Genomic DNA, 16,078 nt, shown 5'->3' on the forward strand with positions numbered 1-16,078 from the left:
TCAGTGTACTTACATATAATAAATAAATCTTTAAAAAAAGAAGAATGAGAAGGAAGAGGAGAAGGAGTGGTAGTTTCATCTCAACAGGACTCAAGGACTTCTTGTTTCATTTGAACAAGCCACCTAGCCCCTCAGTTTTTCATCTGGAATGTAAGGATAACGGCTGTATCCAGGGCAGTTGTAGGGATGGAGTAGTAGCATGCAGTGTAAAAGCACCCAGTGCAAGTTCAGCCATCAGTAAAGGCAGTTATTATTGATCCTATCCAGCACCCTGCGATCTTCTGTCCTTGAACCTGGTGCTTTTCACTTGCTCATGTGTTTTCCTTCCAGGACTCATATTGGGCACCTAGGACTGAGGCATGCCTGCCCCCAAGAAATTCAGAGCCAGCGGGAAATGGGGATACAGATTATAAGGCATTACGGTCAGCAGACAAAGAAAGCAAAAGGCAATATAGAGAGTGGCCAGGGAAGGCTTCCCAGAGGAGGTGCTGCCCAAGGGAGGGTCACTAGCGAGAGCAGCACAAAGCCAGAGCCACAGCAGTTCCCCAGAGGGGAGCATCCAGTGGGAAATGGGGAGGAGGAAGCAGCATGGTCCAGTCAGTTGGGGAACTTGAACTTTATCTTGAAGAACAAGGTAAAGAGTTTCTGCGGGATCTAGCAATAGGTCAGGTTTATCAAGGTCAGGTTTACATTTCCCACAATTCACTGCGGGGTAGATATGTGATGCAGAGATTGATGGATGAGTAGTTGTGTCCCAGGGACAGAAATGGGCAGATAAGATAAACAGGACACCAGGTTATCCTGGTGCAGTGGGGGCAGGGGAGGGGCAAGGCTCACAGTAGATAACATTAACTATTGTGTTAAATGTTTAGTTCACAGTGTCTAACATCATTACATGTTAGTAGCTCAGTAGGGTGCCTTTGAGCCCCCTAGCACGAGGCGGCAGAGGGCAGCCTGGATTACATAGCCAGTTCCAGGATGGCCAGAGCTACATAGTGAGATCCTGTCTCAACACTTCCCCAGACACACACACAGACACACACAATCTGAGGGAGAAGGGGGCACTATTTATTTGAAGAGGGGGAGGGAACATTTTAGATATATGTCTGGAGAAGGTCCTCAAGCAGATTGCTTAGGAAAAGGATTGAAGGGCTTAATCTATTGGCAGATAGTAGGTCCAATTTGGAGCTTATGAGATTTCTGCACAGTAGGTCATCAGGCCCCCAAACCCACCAGCAAGCCTAGACCAAGTCTGGGAGAGCATGCACTAGCAGAATGGCTGGCGAAGGTTCTGGGCACCAGGGGGCGCACTCGAGCTGAGGGAAGCTGAGTCAGGCTGCTGGGGACACCCTTAGCTCTAAAGCAAGCCGGCTCTTGAAGTGTGGAGAATCTGAGGGATACCGAGTGTTTTCTGAGGGGAGGTTAGTGCCTCTCGTCAGGGAGACTCGGACGGACAGCCAAATCTTTCGTGCTGAGGCTCCATTCCACGTCCAAGCAGGTCCTCAGAGCAGCGCAGCTCCGCTGATGATACAGAAAGGACGGAGCTCTTTGGACCCCTAGTGATCTATCGCGCTCTCCAAAGTCAGACTTAGACTAACTAGGTGCTCGGGATTGCTCACAGCATGAAGAAGGGTGGACGAGAAAGTGTGCCAGCCACATGAAAGAGTCGTTTGGGAAAGTGGGAGGGCAGGGCATGCCAAGGTGACCGGCCTGAACACTGACCGGTCTCTGAAGGCACCGAGAAAAGAGGGCGCGGGATGGGGATGGCGACAACTGGAGGACCAGGGGCTCTTAGTCCAAAATCCTGACTACAGACCCTTAAGGGACACCGATTAAAGACCAGGCAGGAGGCACCTGATTCCAGGCAAGGACCCGGTGAGTCGGGAGATCTAGCAGGGATGCGGTAATTATGCCACGACCTGGGTCGGGGTGTTCTGATACCCGTAGACAGCGCCTGGATAGGACAACGGGGGCTAGGCAGCGAGGAGCCCGGACACAAAGCCCAAGGAGCAGGCCGGGAAACAGCACAAAAGGGCGGTAATGGCCTGCGGAGTTGGAGCATCCGGCCCTGGTTCTCTCCGGGCGAGAACGGTGGTCTATACTGCGGGCCGAACCGCACGGTGCTTGGAGCCCAGCTCGCTGTGGACCAAGACTCCCTGAAACGCTGACCCATGAACTTGACAAGGAAGAGGGCAACGAGAAGGGCGTGGGGCGATGCCCGCGGCGGTCACCGGGTCGAGGGGCACTCCAGTTTAACTGGGTAGAGCTGGGCCTGCCCGAGCCGCCCCCCAGCCCCCCCATTCCTCTTGTTTGTCTCCAAGTCCGGCCGGAACCGGCTTCTGCTCGCCGGGGGGCGGGTGGGTAGCTGCTGATTGGCCGACGCCTGTTTCCAGCCCCACTCAGCCAATCAACGGGCGGCAGTGTTTTTCATCTTAGGATAGGAATAAAAGGGCTGGAAATAAAGGGGACAGAAAAGGCGCCGGGCGGGCCCGATACACACTGGTAGGAGCCGGGTGAGCTGGACTCCCAGGATCCGGGTCTCAGACGAGGGTGCGAGAACCTGAAGCCGCTCGCAGGCAGGGGTTGGAGGGAAGGTGCATACTTGTCAGAGGGACGACACCGGGAGGGAGACGTAACGAAAAAGGCCAGGAGGACAGAGGGACGGGATCCGCTTCTATGGAAACGGGCTAATCGCCGGGGTAACAGCCCGACACGGGGGTCGCGCGGTTGGCTCGCGCCGCCGGTTTGAACCGGCTTCGCCTCTCCCATGCGGGGTTCGCGTGGCGGTAGCGCCTAGCGACCTAAACACTAACCAATGGCGCGGCAGTTCCTGTGCGGTCCCGCCAATGAAAGCGCCGTGGGCGGGCCGTTTCGGGGCTCCCTGTGCTGATTTTGTGGTTGAAGGAACAAGCACTAAGGAAGGGTCTCGAGTGCGGGCGGGCGGGAGCCTGTCAGGGTCCCTGGGAGTGGCAGCTCTCAGGTGAGCCTCTGCTCAGGTGACCTTACTACGAGCTGCCTCCCTTTCCGGCCCCCAAAGTGGCTGTTCAGTCTTGCTTGGGATCAGGACCCGCTCCACGTCCTTGAGCATAATTAGCCCTTTTCCAGCTGCCATGCCTCAGTTTACCTCCGAGTGAACTAAGGGAGAAGCCTTTCCTCTTGGCCAGCGGGGCTCCACTGTGGCCTAAGGTAGCGTTACCAGGTAGCTGCGGGTACGGGGTGGCCCAGGTCCCTGACAGGGCTAGGGTTCTTTTCTTTTGCGGCGGGCACCTATAGCCTGGGCTGCAAGGGACTGACAGGCTGTGCGCCAGCGGCTACACGGGTTGGGTAGAGCCACCGCTGAAGCTGAGGTCTGCGCGCAGGTGTCTGCAGAACCGGAGCCCGACCACCGCCACACCGCACCATGGCGCCCACCCTGGCCACTGCCCATCGGCGCCGCTGGTGGATGGCCTGCACCGCTGTGTTGGAAAACCTCCTTTTCTCCGCAGTCCTCCTGGGCTGGGGTTCGCTGCTCATCATGCTCAAGTCCGAGGGCTTTTACTCCTACCTGTGTACGAAGCCAGGTGAGATGGGCGCCTCGGTCGGGGGCAGGTTTCTGGAGTGGGTCTTTGGGAGAGGGCGGTTGGTGGTGAAGATGTAAGCCAGCTATGCCTGCTTGCTGCACAGCGCCTCTAAGTGCCAAAAAGCCCATTTGATCCTCATCCAGCTCTCTGGGTGCGTATCATTATCATCGTCCCTGTTTGTGGATGGAGAAACTGAGGCTGGGACAAGTCTTCCATTTGCCCAAGCTGTAGACTAATAGACTAATAGACTCCTGCGTGCAGTCAGGAACGTTGCTGGCCTTCTGGTCTTCCAGGGCCTGCAGCATTGCTTGCCTTGCAAAAAAAAAAAAAAAAAAAAAAACATGTGTAAGAAAGAGGAACTCTCATAGGCCGGGGTGCAGCAGGAGAGAGGAAGTGGCTTCGCCTCCACCCGAAGGAAGGTTCATCTAGACCTACATGTTTTTAAGTCAGGCCATTATGGAGTCCCCTTAAAGGCTTGCCAAGATAGAATTTCTTGTCTATTTTTGCTGCTTTATGATTCTCCAAAGGCCATTTCCTCTCCTGAACTGTGAGAACATCTCAGTGGCTTTCAAAACATCGTAGGGAGGAAGAGGAAGGGAGACAGTGGTAGAAGGATGCTTAGACTCTCCAGGACAGACTGCAGGCAGGCTGAGGCTGGCCCACACTACCCCCACCCTTCCTTCTGCCACTCCTGTCTTCATACCCTGGTTGCTGTAGGGTCATCAGTGGGGCCGAGTCAGCTGCCATCCTCTCCCCTTCTTAGGCATCCTTGGTAAGAACTGCTTCTTGCCTTTGTCTCTTGTCTCTGCCCCACCCCGTACCCAGGCTTGACTCTGTAGGTCACTGCTGGCATGTCTTTTTTATTTCTAGAGTCCTATTCATTTACTTTTTTACTTTAAATTTTTTCTTACATTTTTTTATTCATTTATGGGGGCCACAGAACTGGATGACTGACAGAGGACTGCTGTCGATGACAGAGGACTGCTGTCGATGACAGAGGACTGCTTTTGGTTGTTGACACTCTTTTTCCACTATGTGAATTTATGAGGTCAAACTCAGGTTGACAGACTTGGTGGCAAGAGGTTCCACGCCCTGAGTGTCATCTCTAAGAAGTGGGCTTGCTATTTATTTTATTTTATTTTCAAAATAGGGTTTCTCTGTGTAGCCCTGTCTGTCCTGGAACTCAACCCCTAGACCAAACTTGCTTCAAACTCAAGGATCTACCTGCCTCTGCCTCTTGAGTCCTGGGATCAAAGTGCACCATTATTGCTGGGCTCTCAAGAATTTTTTTTTCCCTGAGACAAGGTTTCTCTGTGTAGCCTTGGCTGTCCTGGAACTCACTCTGTAGACCAGGCTGGCCTCGAACTCAGAAATCTGCCTGTCTCTGCCTCCTAAATTCTAGGATCAAAGGTGTGCGCCACCACTGCCCGGCTCTAAAAATTTTTTTGTCTGTAAGGTTGTTTGGTCTTTTGTTCTTCACAAAGGATCTTGCTATGTAGCTGAGGCTAGCCTTTAATTTGTAATAATTCCATCTCATTCTCCTAAGTGGTGGGCTGACAAGCCTATACTGCCTCACCCAGCCTCTCATTCTTAGCAGGAAGGGAAAGCCTTGGACCTGCTCCCACTGCCTGGACCCGAGTCAGTTAGTCTTCACTTCCCTTCTCTGATCTGCCCAGAGGATCCTTAGTGTACAGAGCTTAGCAGGAGAGGAGAAAGGTGGGAGAAAGGGAGAGACCAAAGGCCACCTGGGAGAGGGCAGAAAGCCTATCATTTATAACCAACCTTTAGCCTTTAGCACTCAAAAATGTTTCCTAATAGCCTAAGGTTTCTTGGCAGGTCTTTCCCCACATCAGCAAGAAATCTTGAGAGACTGAGAGTCAGACCTTGTTCCCTGACCAAGCTTTCTCTTTTGCTTCTGGGATGTCAGGAGATTAAAGGCCCCTCTGAAAGGAACAGGTGGGAGTGTTGGCTCTCTTTTGTGCCTTTGTTACAGGATACACTGGGGATTTAAAAAAACAGAAAGAAAAAAAAAAAAAACATCAGCCTATGGCAAAGCTTTTACTACCTCATCCTGAGGTCAGATTTTATCTCTTCTCTTCTCTTCTCTTCTCTTCTCTTCTCTTCTCTTTTTTCTTTTTTTTTTTTTTCTCTTTTTCTTTTTTTCTGACTCATGGCACTGGTGACATCAGATTGTCCACTTTTATACAATCTCTCGGACGGCATGGGCGCCCTGGGGCTGGAAACTGTTTTCCTGGGGAGACGCTGTCTTCTTCCTTCCTTTGGGTGAGGGGAGTCCAGGGATTTCGCCAGCCGAGCGCTGAGTTGGTATTTAAGCCCTTGAGAGACTTGAAGGTCACTCCCACAAACCAGAGTGAAGGGGAAAGGGTCAGGATCATGGGTTGAACATCAACTTCTTATGCCGTGCCTTTGCTCCTGTGTCTGATTTGGGCTTTTCTGATTATCTGGCAAACGCGCTGACCTAGCATCCTTAGCTGGGGAGGCCTGCTGATTCTACACAGCTTATCTCTCCAGCCTCCTGGCTGTGTGGAGTCCCGGGAACCTGTTGACTTTTGGGGCCAGAAACCTCTGCGCTTCCTTGACTGGGAGTGTCTGGTAAAGCTAAGGTCAAGGTTTGCAGTGTGGCCCAACATCGTCAGCCCTGGTGCATGGCTAAGTGGATCGCTTTAGGCCTTTAAAGAGCTGACCTGTATACAGCTGATGGAGAGTCGAATGTCACAGCTTTTTGTTGTCTTTAAGATTGATGGTGTGAATTCGTTCCCCAAAGGAAATTTGCCTGAACCTGTTGAAAGGTTTGGGACTCTAGCCAGAATCGGGCTACAGACACGTTGTGGTGTGGGTTCCAGTTTGGTGGTGTGGAGAGAGGAAAGGAGTCCCTTACCTCTGTGGCCCGGCAGCTTTGCTTTTTCTGTCTCAAGGGCAGGGGCTCGGGAGCTGGGCCTGGGCAGTTAATGAGTTTTGTGTAATAATACACTCCTGGTAATGGCAACTAGAGACCTCTCTTGTCCTTCTGGTGTGGCAATTGAGTGTGTAGTCTGGGAAGAGTGGGGTTTTTTCCCAGGCTAAGTCCCTTGGCTTCTATATTCTATGACCACCATAGAATTCACCTGACATGACCTCTTCCCTTGGTTTGTTGTTGTTGTTGTTGTTCTTTGGTGGATTGGGGGTTGTTGTTTTTGAGACAGGGTTTCATCATACAACTCTAGCTGGCCTGGTATTTGCTGTGTCGATCGGCTTGCCTCTGCCTCTTTGAGCCTGGTGGTGTGGGGGGCATGGAATTGGGAGGGGAAGTAAGACCAACCATGGGGATCAGGTTGTGCCCAAGTTGCCCAAGTGGGAGACCTCCCTAAACTTTTTTTTTTTTTTTTTGGTTTTCCAAAACAGGGTTTCTCTGTGTAGCCCTGGCTGTCCTGGAACTCACTCTGTAGACCAGGCTGGCCTCGAACTCAGAAATCCGCCTGTCTCTGCCTCCCAAGTGCTGGGATTAAAGGCATGCGCCACCACTGCCCGGCGACCTCCCTAAACTTAAGGCACAAGCTTAGAGGGTAATGAAGGCTGAGCTGGTGTTGGGAGAGAGCCAGAGTGGGATACACCTACACCTCAAAGGGGAAGACAGAAAGGACTGGCGCAGAAGGGAGCTAATGATTGTGCAGGTGGAAGGGCTGGGCAGCAAGGAAAACTGGATTTTATTCCCAAGGCCTGAAAGAAGCCCAGGAGGCAGAGGGCTGCCAGAATCCAGTGAACCTCTCAGAGGCTTTTGTGAATGCTGAGGGCTTGCTACATGCTGGGTGTGAATGTGGGTGGACTGAGGATCGAAGACAAAAAGTTCCAGGGCCCCTGCTAGACTTCAGCCTAGCTCTGAACAGGATCTTAGGTGGGCCATGCTATGTGTGTGCCTGTGAATGCTCTCACATCTATGGACGTGTGTGTGCAAGTGCAAGTCGGTGCCAGGATTCTTCTTCAGTCACTCTCTAGTCCCCACTCCCCACCTCCCCACCCTAGATAGGGTTTCTCTGTGTGTTCTTGGCTGTCCTGGAACTAGCTCTGTAGACTGGGCTGGCTTCGAACTCGGCCTGCCTCTGCCTCTTGGTGCTGGGATTAAAGGCGTGTGCCCCACCTGTCGCCTGCTCCATGGGCACTTTTTATTTATTGAGGCAGGGTCTCTTACTGAGCTCAGAGCTCACAGCTTTTCCATGGGTTCTGGGGATCAGACACCAGTGCTCAATGTTTGCATTCTCTGGCCTCGGTTTTGTGTCCCTGACAGCAAGAAGCAAGACTCTCACCACTCTCTGGAGGACTCACTGTGTAGACCAGGCCTCTCTGGAGGACTCACTGTGTAGACCAGGTCTCTCTGGAGGACTCGCTGTGTAGACCAGGCCTCTCTGGAGGACTCGCTGTGTAGACCAGGCTGGCCTCGAGCTGCCTCAGCCTCCGGAATGTGGTGATGACAGTTGTGAGCCACTTCCCTGGACTTGGACTTGGTTTAACTTCTCCCACCCCCTGTTTGTTGGTTTATTTATTTTTTTCAGTGCTAGGGATTAAACGCGGGGCTTCACACATGCCGGTTCTACCACTTAGCTACACCTTTATTTAGCTCACCCCTAGTTTATTTTGAATTCAGAAAAAGTCCAAAAGAAACAGTGAGGGGGATAAGAGCTTGTACCCACAGCCTCTAAGAATGTCTCACAAAGTGTACCCTTGGCTGTCCCCACCACGCTCACCCTCTCATGACCTGGTTTCCCTTCCTGACATCTGTTGGCCTATTTTGTCTTAGTGTCTCATGAAGGTCCTATCTGCTAGGGTTGGCTTTCCATGCCTTTGTGAGGGAGCGGAGGGACAGCCCCATTCTCACCAGGCGATAGGAAGAGCCTCTGGTGGTGCCCAGCTCTTTCCCAGCTTTGTTCTCTTGGCCTCTCTAACCCATGGGGACGAGAACATCACCGTCAGAGTCTCTGGCTCTGACAATCTCCATTCGAGCCAGGCTCCACAAGACCTTCCACAAGATGCACACCTGCTCCCTAATGCCACGTGCCATGTGTGGAATATGGGATCAGACTGAGACGGCACTTGGTGGCCTTTTACAGAGCACAGGGGCCAGTACCCACAGGCTGCCTGCAGGAGGCTGCTGCTGCTGGGACCTCCATGAGAGGGCTGGCCCAGTGGTACTCACAGTCAGGCCTCCTGCTTGCTCTGTGGCTCAGGCGACCTCTCACCCACATCTCTCCTGCTGGGCTGACATGCTGCTTCCTGTTGCCGGATAGACTAAGGATGGAAGAGAGGCAGGGGATGCTGGGGCAGGTACCCTCAGGAGGGCTGGCCAGGGGTCAGCACCGTGGAGGGGAGGGGCTCAGGCAGCAGCCAGAGAAAGGGCTGCTGAGGAACTTAGGGGGTGTCTCCATCTGTGGGCCTCTTTGTTTCCTTAGCACTATCAGGGAGGTGTTCTGGAGTTCCCCACTCTCTTTGTTTGTCTGGGGTGAGAGGAGGACTCTCTCTGACCCTAGAGAAGTCAAGGGGAGCCCTGAGTGGGGTCACAGAACCCTCATGCCTCCTCTGCCTTCTCTGTTGAGATTTTGTTTGTGAGGGGCCAACAGTACAGGGCATTGTTCTCCCTTCCGGGCTCTGGCAGCCGAGTCCTCTTCTCAGCACACTGGCACACCAGTTTCTTGCCTGTCTTCTTGTTTGCCCTCCCTGGCCGGGCTAGCCCGGGCTGCTCTGACCACTTCATGGTGGCACCTGTTTAATAAACAGGTGCAGGGGAGATCCAAACAGGCTGGCCTGAGCTGGGTTGGCGCTGGCTTCACTCTAGACTGAGCAGGGGACACCGTGGGGCTTGACACTCCTAGTGTTGGTCCCTCTCCTGGCTTTCTGTGGCCAAGTGGGAGGAGAGAAGACAGGAGCAGCCTGGGTGTGAGTGGGCGCCAATTGGGACCGAGATGATGTGTGTGACTGTTTATTGTTAACAGAAGTCTAGGCTCCTGGAAGGAGCTTCCTCCCTATGTAATGGACACTCAGACTCCCCAGAGAAAAGAGGCCCTAACTAGTCACCTAACTCCCAGGTCACTTGTTGCTAGACATCACTTTCTGAAGGCAAGTGAGCAGAGGCCCCGTGGCCCTGTTGGCAGAGATTTAAGAACAGATACTGGTGGCTTGAAGCATTGGTACCTGCTCCTGGGTGCAGTGACATTAGCATAAATGAAAGAAGGCTAGACACCTTTACTTCCGCTGCAGGCCCTCCCCTCGGAAACCCTGTGTCTAGTTGCAGACTGAACAGACAGCACGTAACTTCAGATAACCCGTCCTCGTGTGCATACTTCTACTGTGTTGGGAGCCTGCCAGCGCCTTGGGATTTAATCTTTTAAATTACGTTCAGTTGTTTGTGTGTGTGTGCACGTGTGTGCGTGCGTGCGCGTGTGAATGAGCATTAACCACAGTGTGCATATGGTAGTCAGTGAACAACTTGCAGGAGTTGGTTTTTTGCTTTCACCGTAGGGTCCAGAGGATCAAACTCAAGCTGTCAGGCCTGGTGGCAAGTGCCTTTATCTGCCTACCCACATCACTGGCCCATTTTAGGATTAAAAATTTTTTTTGTAAAGATTTATGTGTTCAAATGTTTTGCCCAAATATATTGATGTATAGCACATTTGTGCTTGGTGTCATTGGAGGTGTGAAGAAAGCATTGAATCCTTTGGAGCTGGAATTTCAGTGGTTGTGAGCCACCGTGGGGGTGCTGGGAACTGAACCTACATCCTCTGCAAGGGTAACAAGTGCTCTAACCACTGAGCCATCTCTCTAGCTCTTAGCATTTTATTTTTATTACACTGCAATGCTGAGAACTGAATGCAGGACCTGGTGCTGTACCTCTGAGCCACATGTTAGCCAGTGCCTTGGGATTTTATCTTCTGTCCATCAAGAGTTGACAGAAGGGGCTGGTGAGATGGCTCAGTGGGTAAGAGCACCTGACTGCTCTTCTGAAGGTCCAGAGTTCAAATCCCAGCAACCATATGGTGGCTCACAACCATCCGTAACGAGATCTGACTCCCTCTTCTGGTGTGTCTGAAGACAGCTACAGTGTACTTACATATAATAATAAATAAATCTTTTAAAAAAAAAAGAGTTGACAGAAGCTGAACCTGGTAGTGCAGGTCTTTGATCTCAGCACTTGGGAGGCAGAGGCAGGCAGATCCCTGAGTTCAAGGCCAGCCTGGTCAACAGAGTGAGTTCCAGGTCAATCAGGGCTACACAGAGAAACCCTGTCTAGAAAAACAAACAAAAAAAGAAGAGTCATGGATGGAATCTGGGAGGCTCTAGGAGAGAGTGTCTCTCAATAGGCTGTACTGGCCTTGTGCCACCCCCTGCCCAAAAAAAAAAAGAAACCCTCCTTCCTCCCCTGTTCTGTGTCACCAGGAGCTCACGGCTGTTGAAGTAACTGACTGCAGACTCTTGGTGGCCACAGTCAGGTCTCTCAGCAAACAGAGTGCCCTCCTCCACCTGCCCACTGTATCTCACCTGTGCTGGCTGCCCCATCCCTGGATGATGCCGAGGAATGCTCATGGCTGGGCGGAGGCCCTGTCCCCCTACTGCAGGTCCAGTTCCTGTTCTGCTGGCAGGGCGGACACCCGAAACCAGCCTCTCTCCTTCCAGGAGCTGCCTCACACCTGCCAGCCACGGGAACACATGGGACCAGTGGGCTCGGAGAACCCTGCTTGCCATGTGTTTCGGCTGTCAGTGTGGAGGATATGTTGGAAAGGGGATTGAAGGTGGCAAGGACAGGAGTCTGGCCTGAAAGGTTTTGTTTGTGTGAGCGGTCAGGCTGTTAGCCCGTGGCTCTGATCTCCCTAAATCCCTCTGTCTTCAGCTTGGTTCTGCATGTCCTATTTCCATATCCATTTTGATCCTTTTGGCCACTGGTTTCTGGTTCTTTGTTTCCACTCACTTGGTAAACAGCTAAGGGGGTCAGGGCCCACGGAGATGACACTACACAGTAGCCAGAAGACAATTCCTAGCCTAAGACTCAGCCCAGGATGAACTAAGCACACACCCGTACTACCACGTGCTGATCTGGCGCTGTGCGCCTCGCTACTGTTGAGAAGCTGCCATGCTGTTAAACCACCTCCATCTGAGCCCCAGGAAGGCCGACGCTAGCAAAAGCACACATTTGTTATTTGCCGCATGCTCCATATGCCTGTTGGGAGCTCTAGAATGCTGTTGGTTTTTTCTCATCACAGTCCCCAAAGCTCTAGGGGTGTATGCTGTCATTACATTGTGTCTCGTTCACAGATAAGGAAGCCAGCAGAGCATGGTCAAGCCGCATTTCCAAGGATATAAAACAGGAAGCAGGGGAAGGGAAGTTAGAATCTAGAGGCAGGTCGGCCATTGTGGTTAGTCACCCCACGTGCTTTCTTCTTCAGTTACCTTGAGTGGCTCTGAGAGGCCCCAAGCAGGCTTTGTAGACCTCAGCTGGGCTGCCCTGGCAGCCAGAGGGCTGCTACTGGGAGGCAGGGAGGCAGGCAGTCTGAGGAAGAGTTTCTCTGGCTCTTTGGTGGCGCCTCGAAGCTAATCAGTAAGCTTGCTTCTGCAGGATTAGTCAGCACCACCTAAGGAGCCGTACCAGTCCGGTTCCCAGCTTGGCCCCCACCCTGCTTCCTGCCAGTGCAGGACTTCTTGTGTTGTTTTGACCCTGGCTGAACTTTGGTGGGGGCACTTATGTGTGCAACGTATGGCTGATGCAGCAGGCAATGGGTGTCATCGTGGGGGAGGGGGCAGTAAGAGAAGCACCTGTCAGGAAATCAAAAGAAATAACTCTGTGCCATTAACAAAGCAAAAACCCACGCAGGGAGTGTATCTAAGTGGTAGGTGTAGCTTGTCTTACATACGTGCGGGTCTGAGTTCAGTCCCCACTCCCTCAAAAACAGGACGGGAACTCCAACCCTTTGCTTCTGACTTACAGTATATGGTGGTGGGAAATGACATATGGTGTATGCTGCAATTGGGAAGTACAGGCTCAATAAATTTGCCCAGATTAGCTGCGGAAGAACCTGGTGTCCTGGAGCAACCAGCACCTTGTCTTATGCAAGTCCTTCTTACACTGGCTGTGTGTTTCTGTGGACAGAACTACTGAGAATGTTTGAGACAGCCTGTGGCTCCACAGCCAAGGCTAGACCCTGAGCTACTGTTACTAGGTGTAGAGTATAGGATACTCTAGAATGGAAATCACGCTGGCCTTGAATTCTTGGAGATCCATCCCGAGTTCTGGGATTAAAGGCATGCACCTCTACCACCTGGCAGAAATCACATCATTTTTTGAGACAAGGTCTCTCTCTGGAGCCCAGGTGGCCTTGTGTATGTGCATGGGTGTGCTCATGCCCACTGCATGTATGTATGTGCACATATGCACATAAACATGTGGAGACAGCCCTAGGTGGTGTTCCTTTGGGAGCCATCTACCTTGGATTTGTTTGTTTGAGACAAGGTCTCTCGCTAGCCTAGAATTTGCCGAGTAAGGTTAGGCTGGCCAACCACTGAGAGTCAAGGGTCCACTTTTCTCTGTCTCCTCCACTTGACACCATGCTACATGTCCCTCCCCTCCCCTCTCCTTTTCTGTTGAGACACGGTTTCTCTGTAGCCCTGACTGTACTGGAACTTACTCTGTAAACCAGTTGGCCTCAAACTCAGATAGCCTCCCGCCTCTGCCTCCCGAGTGCTGGGATTGAAGTATCCACAGCTTCAACCCTGCTTCATTATGCTTATGTAGTGTATGTGTGTGTGCACGCAGGACATAAGTCAAGGTTAGAGGACGGCTTTTGGGAATTGGTACTCACCTGCTAATATGAGGGTGAGGATCCAATTTAGGTCATCAGGCTTGGTGGCAGATGCCATTACCTGCTAAGCCATCTTGTCCCTCCACCCACCCTCCCTTTCCACACAGGGTCTCTTGTAGCCTAGACTGCCCTCAGACTCCTTATCTGTGGATGACTTTGGCCTCCTGATCCGCCTGCATTCAGCTCTAAAGTACTTACTTAGATAGTAGGCATCTACCCTCCAGTAGAATGAGAATCCTAATCTGGGACTGATGTCGTGTCAAGGCACGGGTGAAACCCTTGAAAGTGTAGACAGGACTGTGTTTTTTGAGGAATGGCTTCTTTATTGAATTCTTTGACTGGTCTCTGGTTTCTACAAATACTGAAAACATCTGCATTAAGGGGTCTGGGTGAACCAGCCACATCTTGTCAGTTGCCAGAGCCTTAAGGCACTCACAGTGAGCTTTGGCTTTCTTGGTGGTAAAATCCCAAAGGCGAGTCTGTGTCTCCAATCTTTGGGGAAGCCTACCTGTTCTCTTTCTTTATACACACAGAGAATGTCACTAACAGCACGGTCGGGGGCAGCGCAGAGCCGGAACCCGAGGAGTTGAGCCTGGTGAATGGCTGGCTCAGCTGTAAGGCCCAGGATGAGATTCTGAATTTGGCCTTCACCGTGGGCTCCTTCCTGCTCAGTGCCATCACCCTGCCTCTGGGCATCATCATGGACAAGTATGGTCCAAGGAAGCTCAGGCTGCTGGGCAGGTCAGTGTGGGATCCGTGAGGGCTGGGTCAGCATAAGTGATGCCTTGAGCTGCATTCCCTGCTGTAGGGAACCTTGGACTGTGGTAGCAGTGCACCATGGGACTCCCTAAATTCCCACCCTGGACAGGATTACTACCGTATCTGGCACAGAATTAGTAGATATCGTGACCCTGCTGATTTCCACATGCGAGCCACAGGACCCTAACTTGTCTTTAATATTAGTTTTGGGGGCCATTTAAAGATGGCTCATCTGGTAAAGACACTTGCCACCAACCTGATGACTTTTGTTCTATCCTTGGAACCTACATGGTAGAAGCTGGAGAACTGACTCCTGAAAGTTCCCCTCTGACCATTATCCTCGTGCCATGGAATGCACACACCAACGCGTGTGTGCACTTACACACACTAAGAAAATAAAAAAGAGCATTGGTTTTCAAAGGCTTCTGGCCTTACACTTTGTCCAGGAAAAAAATAGTCTTAAAATATGTATAAATATATGCAAATGTAAATTATTAATCATGTGTCCTCCTCCTGTGGTGTATGTGTGTGTCTGGTGTGTGTTTGTGTGTGTATGTATATATCTATGTGTATGTGTGTGTGTCTGTGTGTGTATACATATCTGTAGTGTGTGTATGTGTGTCTGTGTCTGTGTATAGGAGGAGGAGAGTTGCTGCATATGAAATTCTACCTAATGTGTGCTGGCTGGGCTAGTGTGAGTTATGTGTATACATGAATTGTAGCCTACATATGTCATTCTTAATAGTATGTGCTTTAAATATAAAGGCTACGATTGGGGCTCAGTAGTAGAGTGCTTGCCTAAAGTGTATGGCCCTGGGTTCTACCCCCAGCACTGCAATAAATAAATAAAATTAATCAATTAATTAAAATGAATGAAGCTTTTGTTTTGTTTTGCGAACAGGGTTTCTCTGAGTAGCCCTGGCTGTCCTGGAACTCCCTTTGTAGCTCAGGCTGGCCTTGAGCTGCCTCCTGAGCACTGAGATCAAAGGCATGTACCACTACAGCCTGGCAAAATGAATGAAATTTTAACAATTATAAGGTGAGGCTGAGGATGCAGCTCAGTAGTGGAGCACTTGTGTAGCATACAAAAGAGCCATGGCTCAAATCTCAGCACTGAGAGCAAGCCCTAATAGATGGCATCCTCCTGCGTCATCTTCATAGCTCATGAGGCATCTCTCCCAGGTCTCCCTAGAACTGTTAAATAATGATTGTAAAACGTTCTGAAGTGACACACAGTAAGTACACCACAGAACTCTATAACAGTAGCAGTTGATAAAATAGTTTCTGTTTGGTTTTAGTGCTTGCTTTGCTGTCTCCTGCTTGCTGATTGCATATGGAGCAAGTAACCCAGACTGTGAGTACACCTTTTCTCCCTTTTTGCCAGAAACTTGAGGGAAGATCCACCATCCACAGGTGCTCACTGGCCCACCTGCTCTTGGATGCTATGTTGGGCTTGGTGTCGCCCGTTTAAGTCAGAAGGGATACGTGTGTTGGCCCTCCTCGTCACTAATCTCGTGGGCGGCTATGGCAGCTTTCCAGCGGTCTGTTGCCTAGGGTTTAGCTCTTTCAGATGCATGCGTAGTAAGAGAATGATTGTCCCAAGCAAAGGTGTGAGAGGTGTTCCCAGGGTGTGACGCTCCTGTCTCATTCCCAAGCCACAAACCCAGTCCTAGACCAGGCCAGCCACAGGACATAGCCTTCCATGGTGCAGATATGGTAGACTGAGCTATCTCCTCTTCCTCCTCTTTTTTTTTCCCTTCAGTCTTGGGGGGATGACCCAGGGCTTGCAAATTCCAGGCAAGCACTCTTATCATCGAGCAAACCGTTCCCAGCACTTGGACCCTTGTGACAGAGATAGCCCAAGCTAGCCCCAAGCCTGCAATCCTTCCTTGCTCAGCCTGAGGGCTGGGATTACAGGCATGA

General features: G+C 51.4%; 1 protein-coding gene across 14 annotated transcripts in view; it reads left to right on the top strand.

Annotated features, from left to right (window-relative positions):
• Positions 1-686: 686 nt before the first annotated feature.
• Positions 687-16,078, top strand: part of Slc43a2 (solute carrier family 43, member 2) — a 47,661-nt gene continuing 32,269 nt past the window's right edge. For 2 of the 14 annotated variants that reach the window (XR_003949380.1, XM_006532819.4), the window contains exons 1-4: positions 1,890-3,186; positions 3,360-3,560; positions 13,930-14,137; positions 15,454-15,509. Coding sequence is in view for 13 of the 14 variants with exons in the window: in XM_006532819.4 (XP_006532882.1) it covers positions 3,401-3,560; positions 13,930-14,137; positions 15,454-15,509 (424 nt within the window). In the remaining variant the exon portion in view is untranslated. The other 12 variants (XM_006532825.4, XM_030245780.1, XM_006532820.4 and 9 more) reach the window with 12 other exon arrangements.

Source organism: Mus musculus, chromosome 11 (genome assembly GCF_000001635.26).
Source record: "Mus musculus strain C57BL/6J chromosome 11, GRCm38.p6 C57BL/6J".
In the NCBI taxonomy this organism is placed as follows: Eukaryota; Metazoa; Chordata; class Mammalia; order Rodentia; family Muridae; genus Mus; species Mus musculus.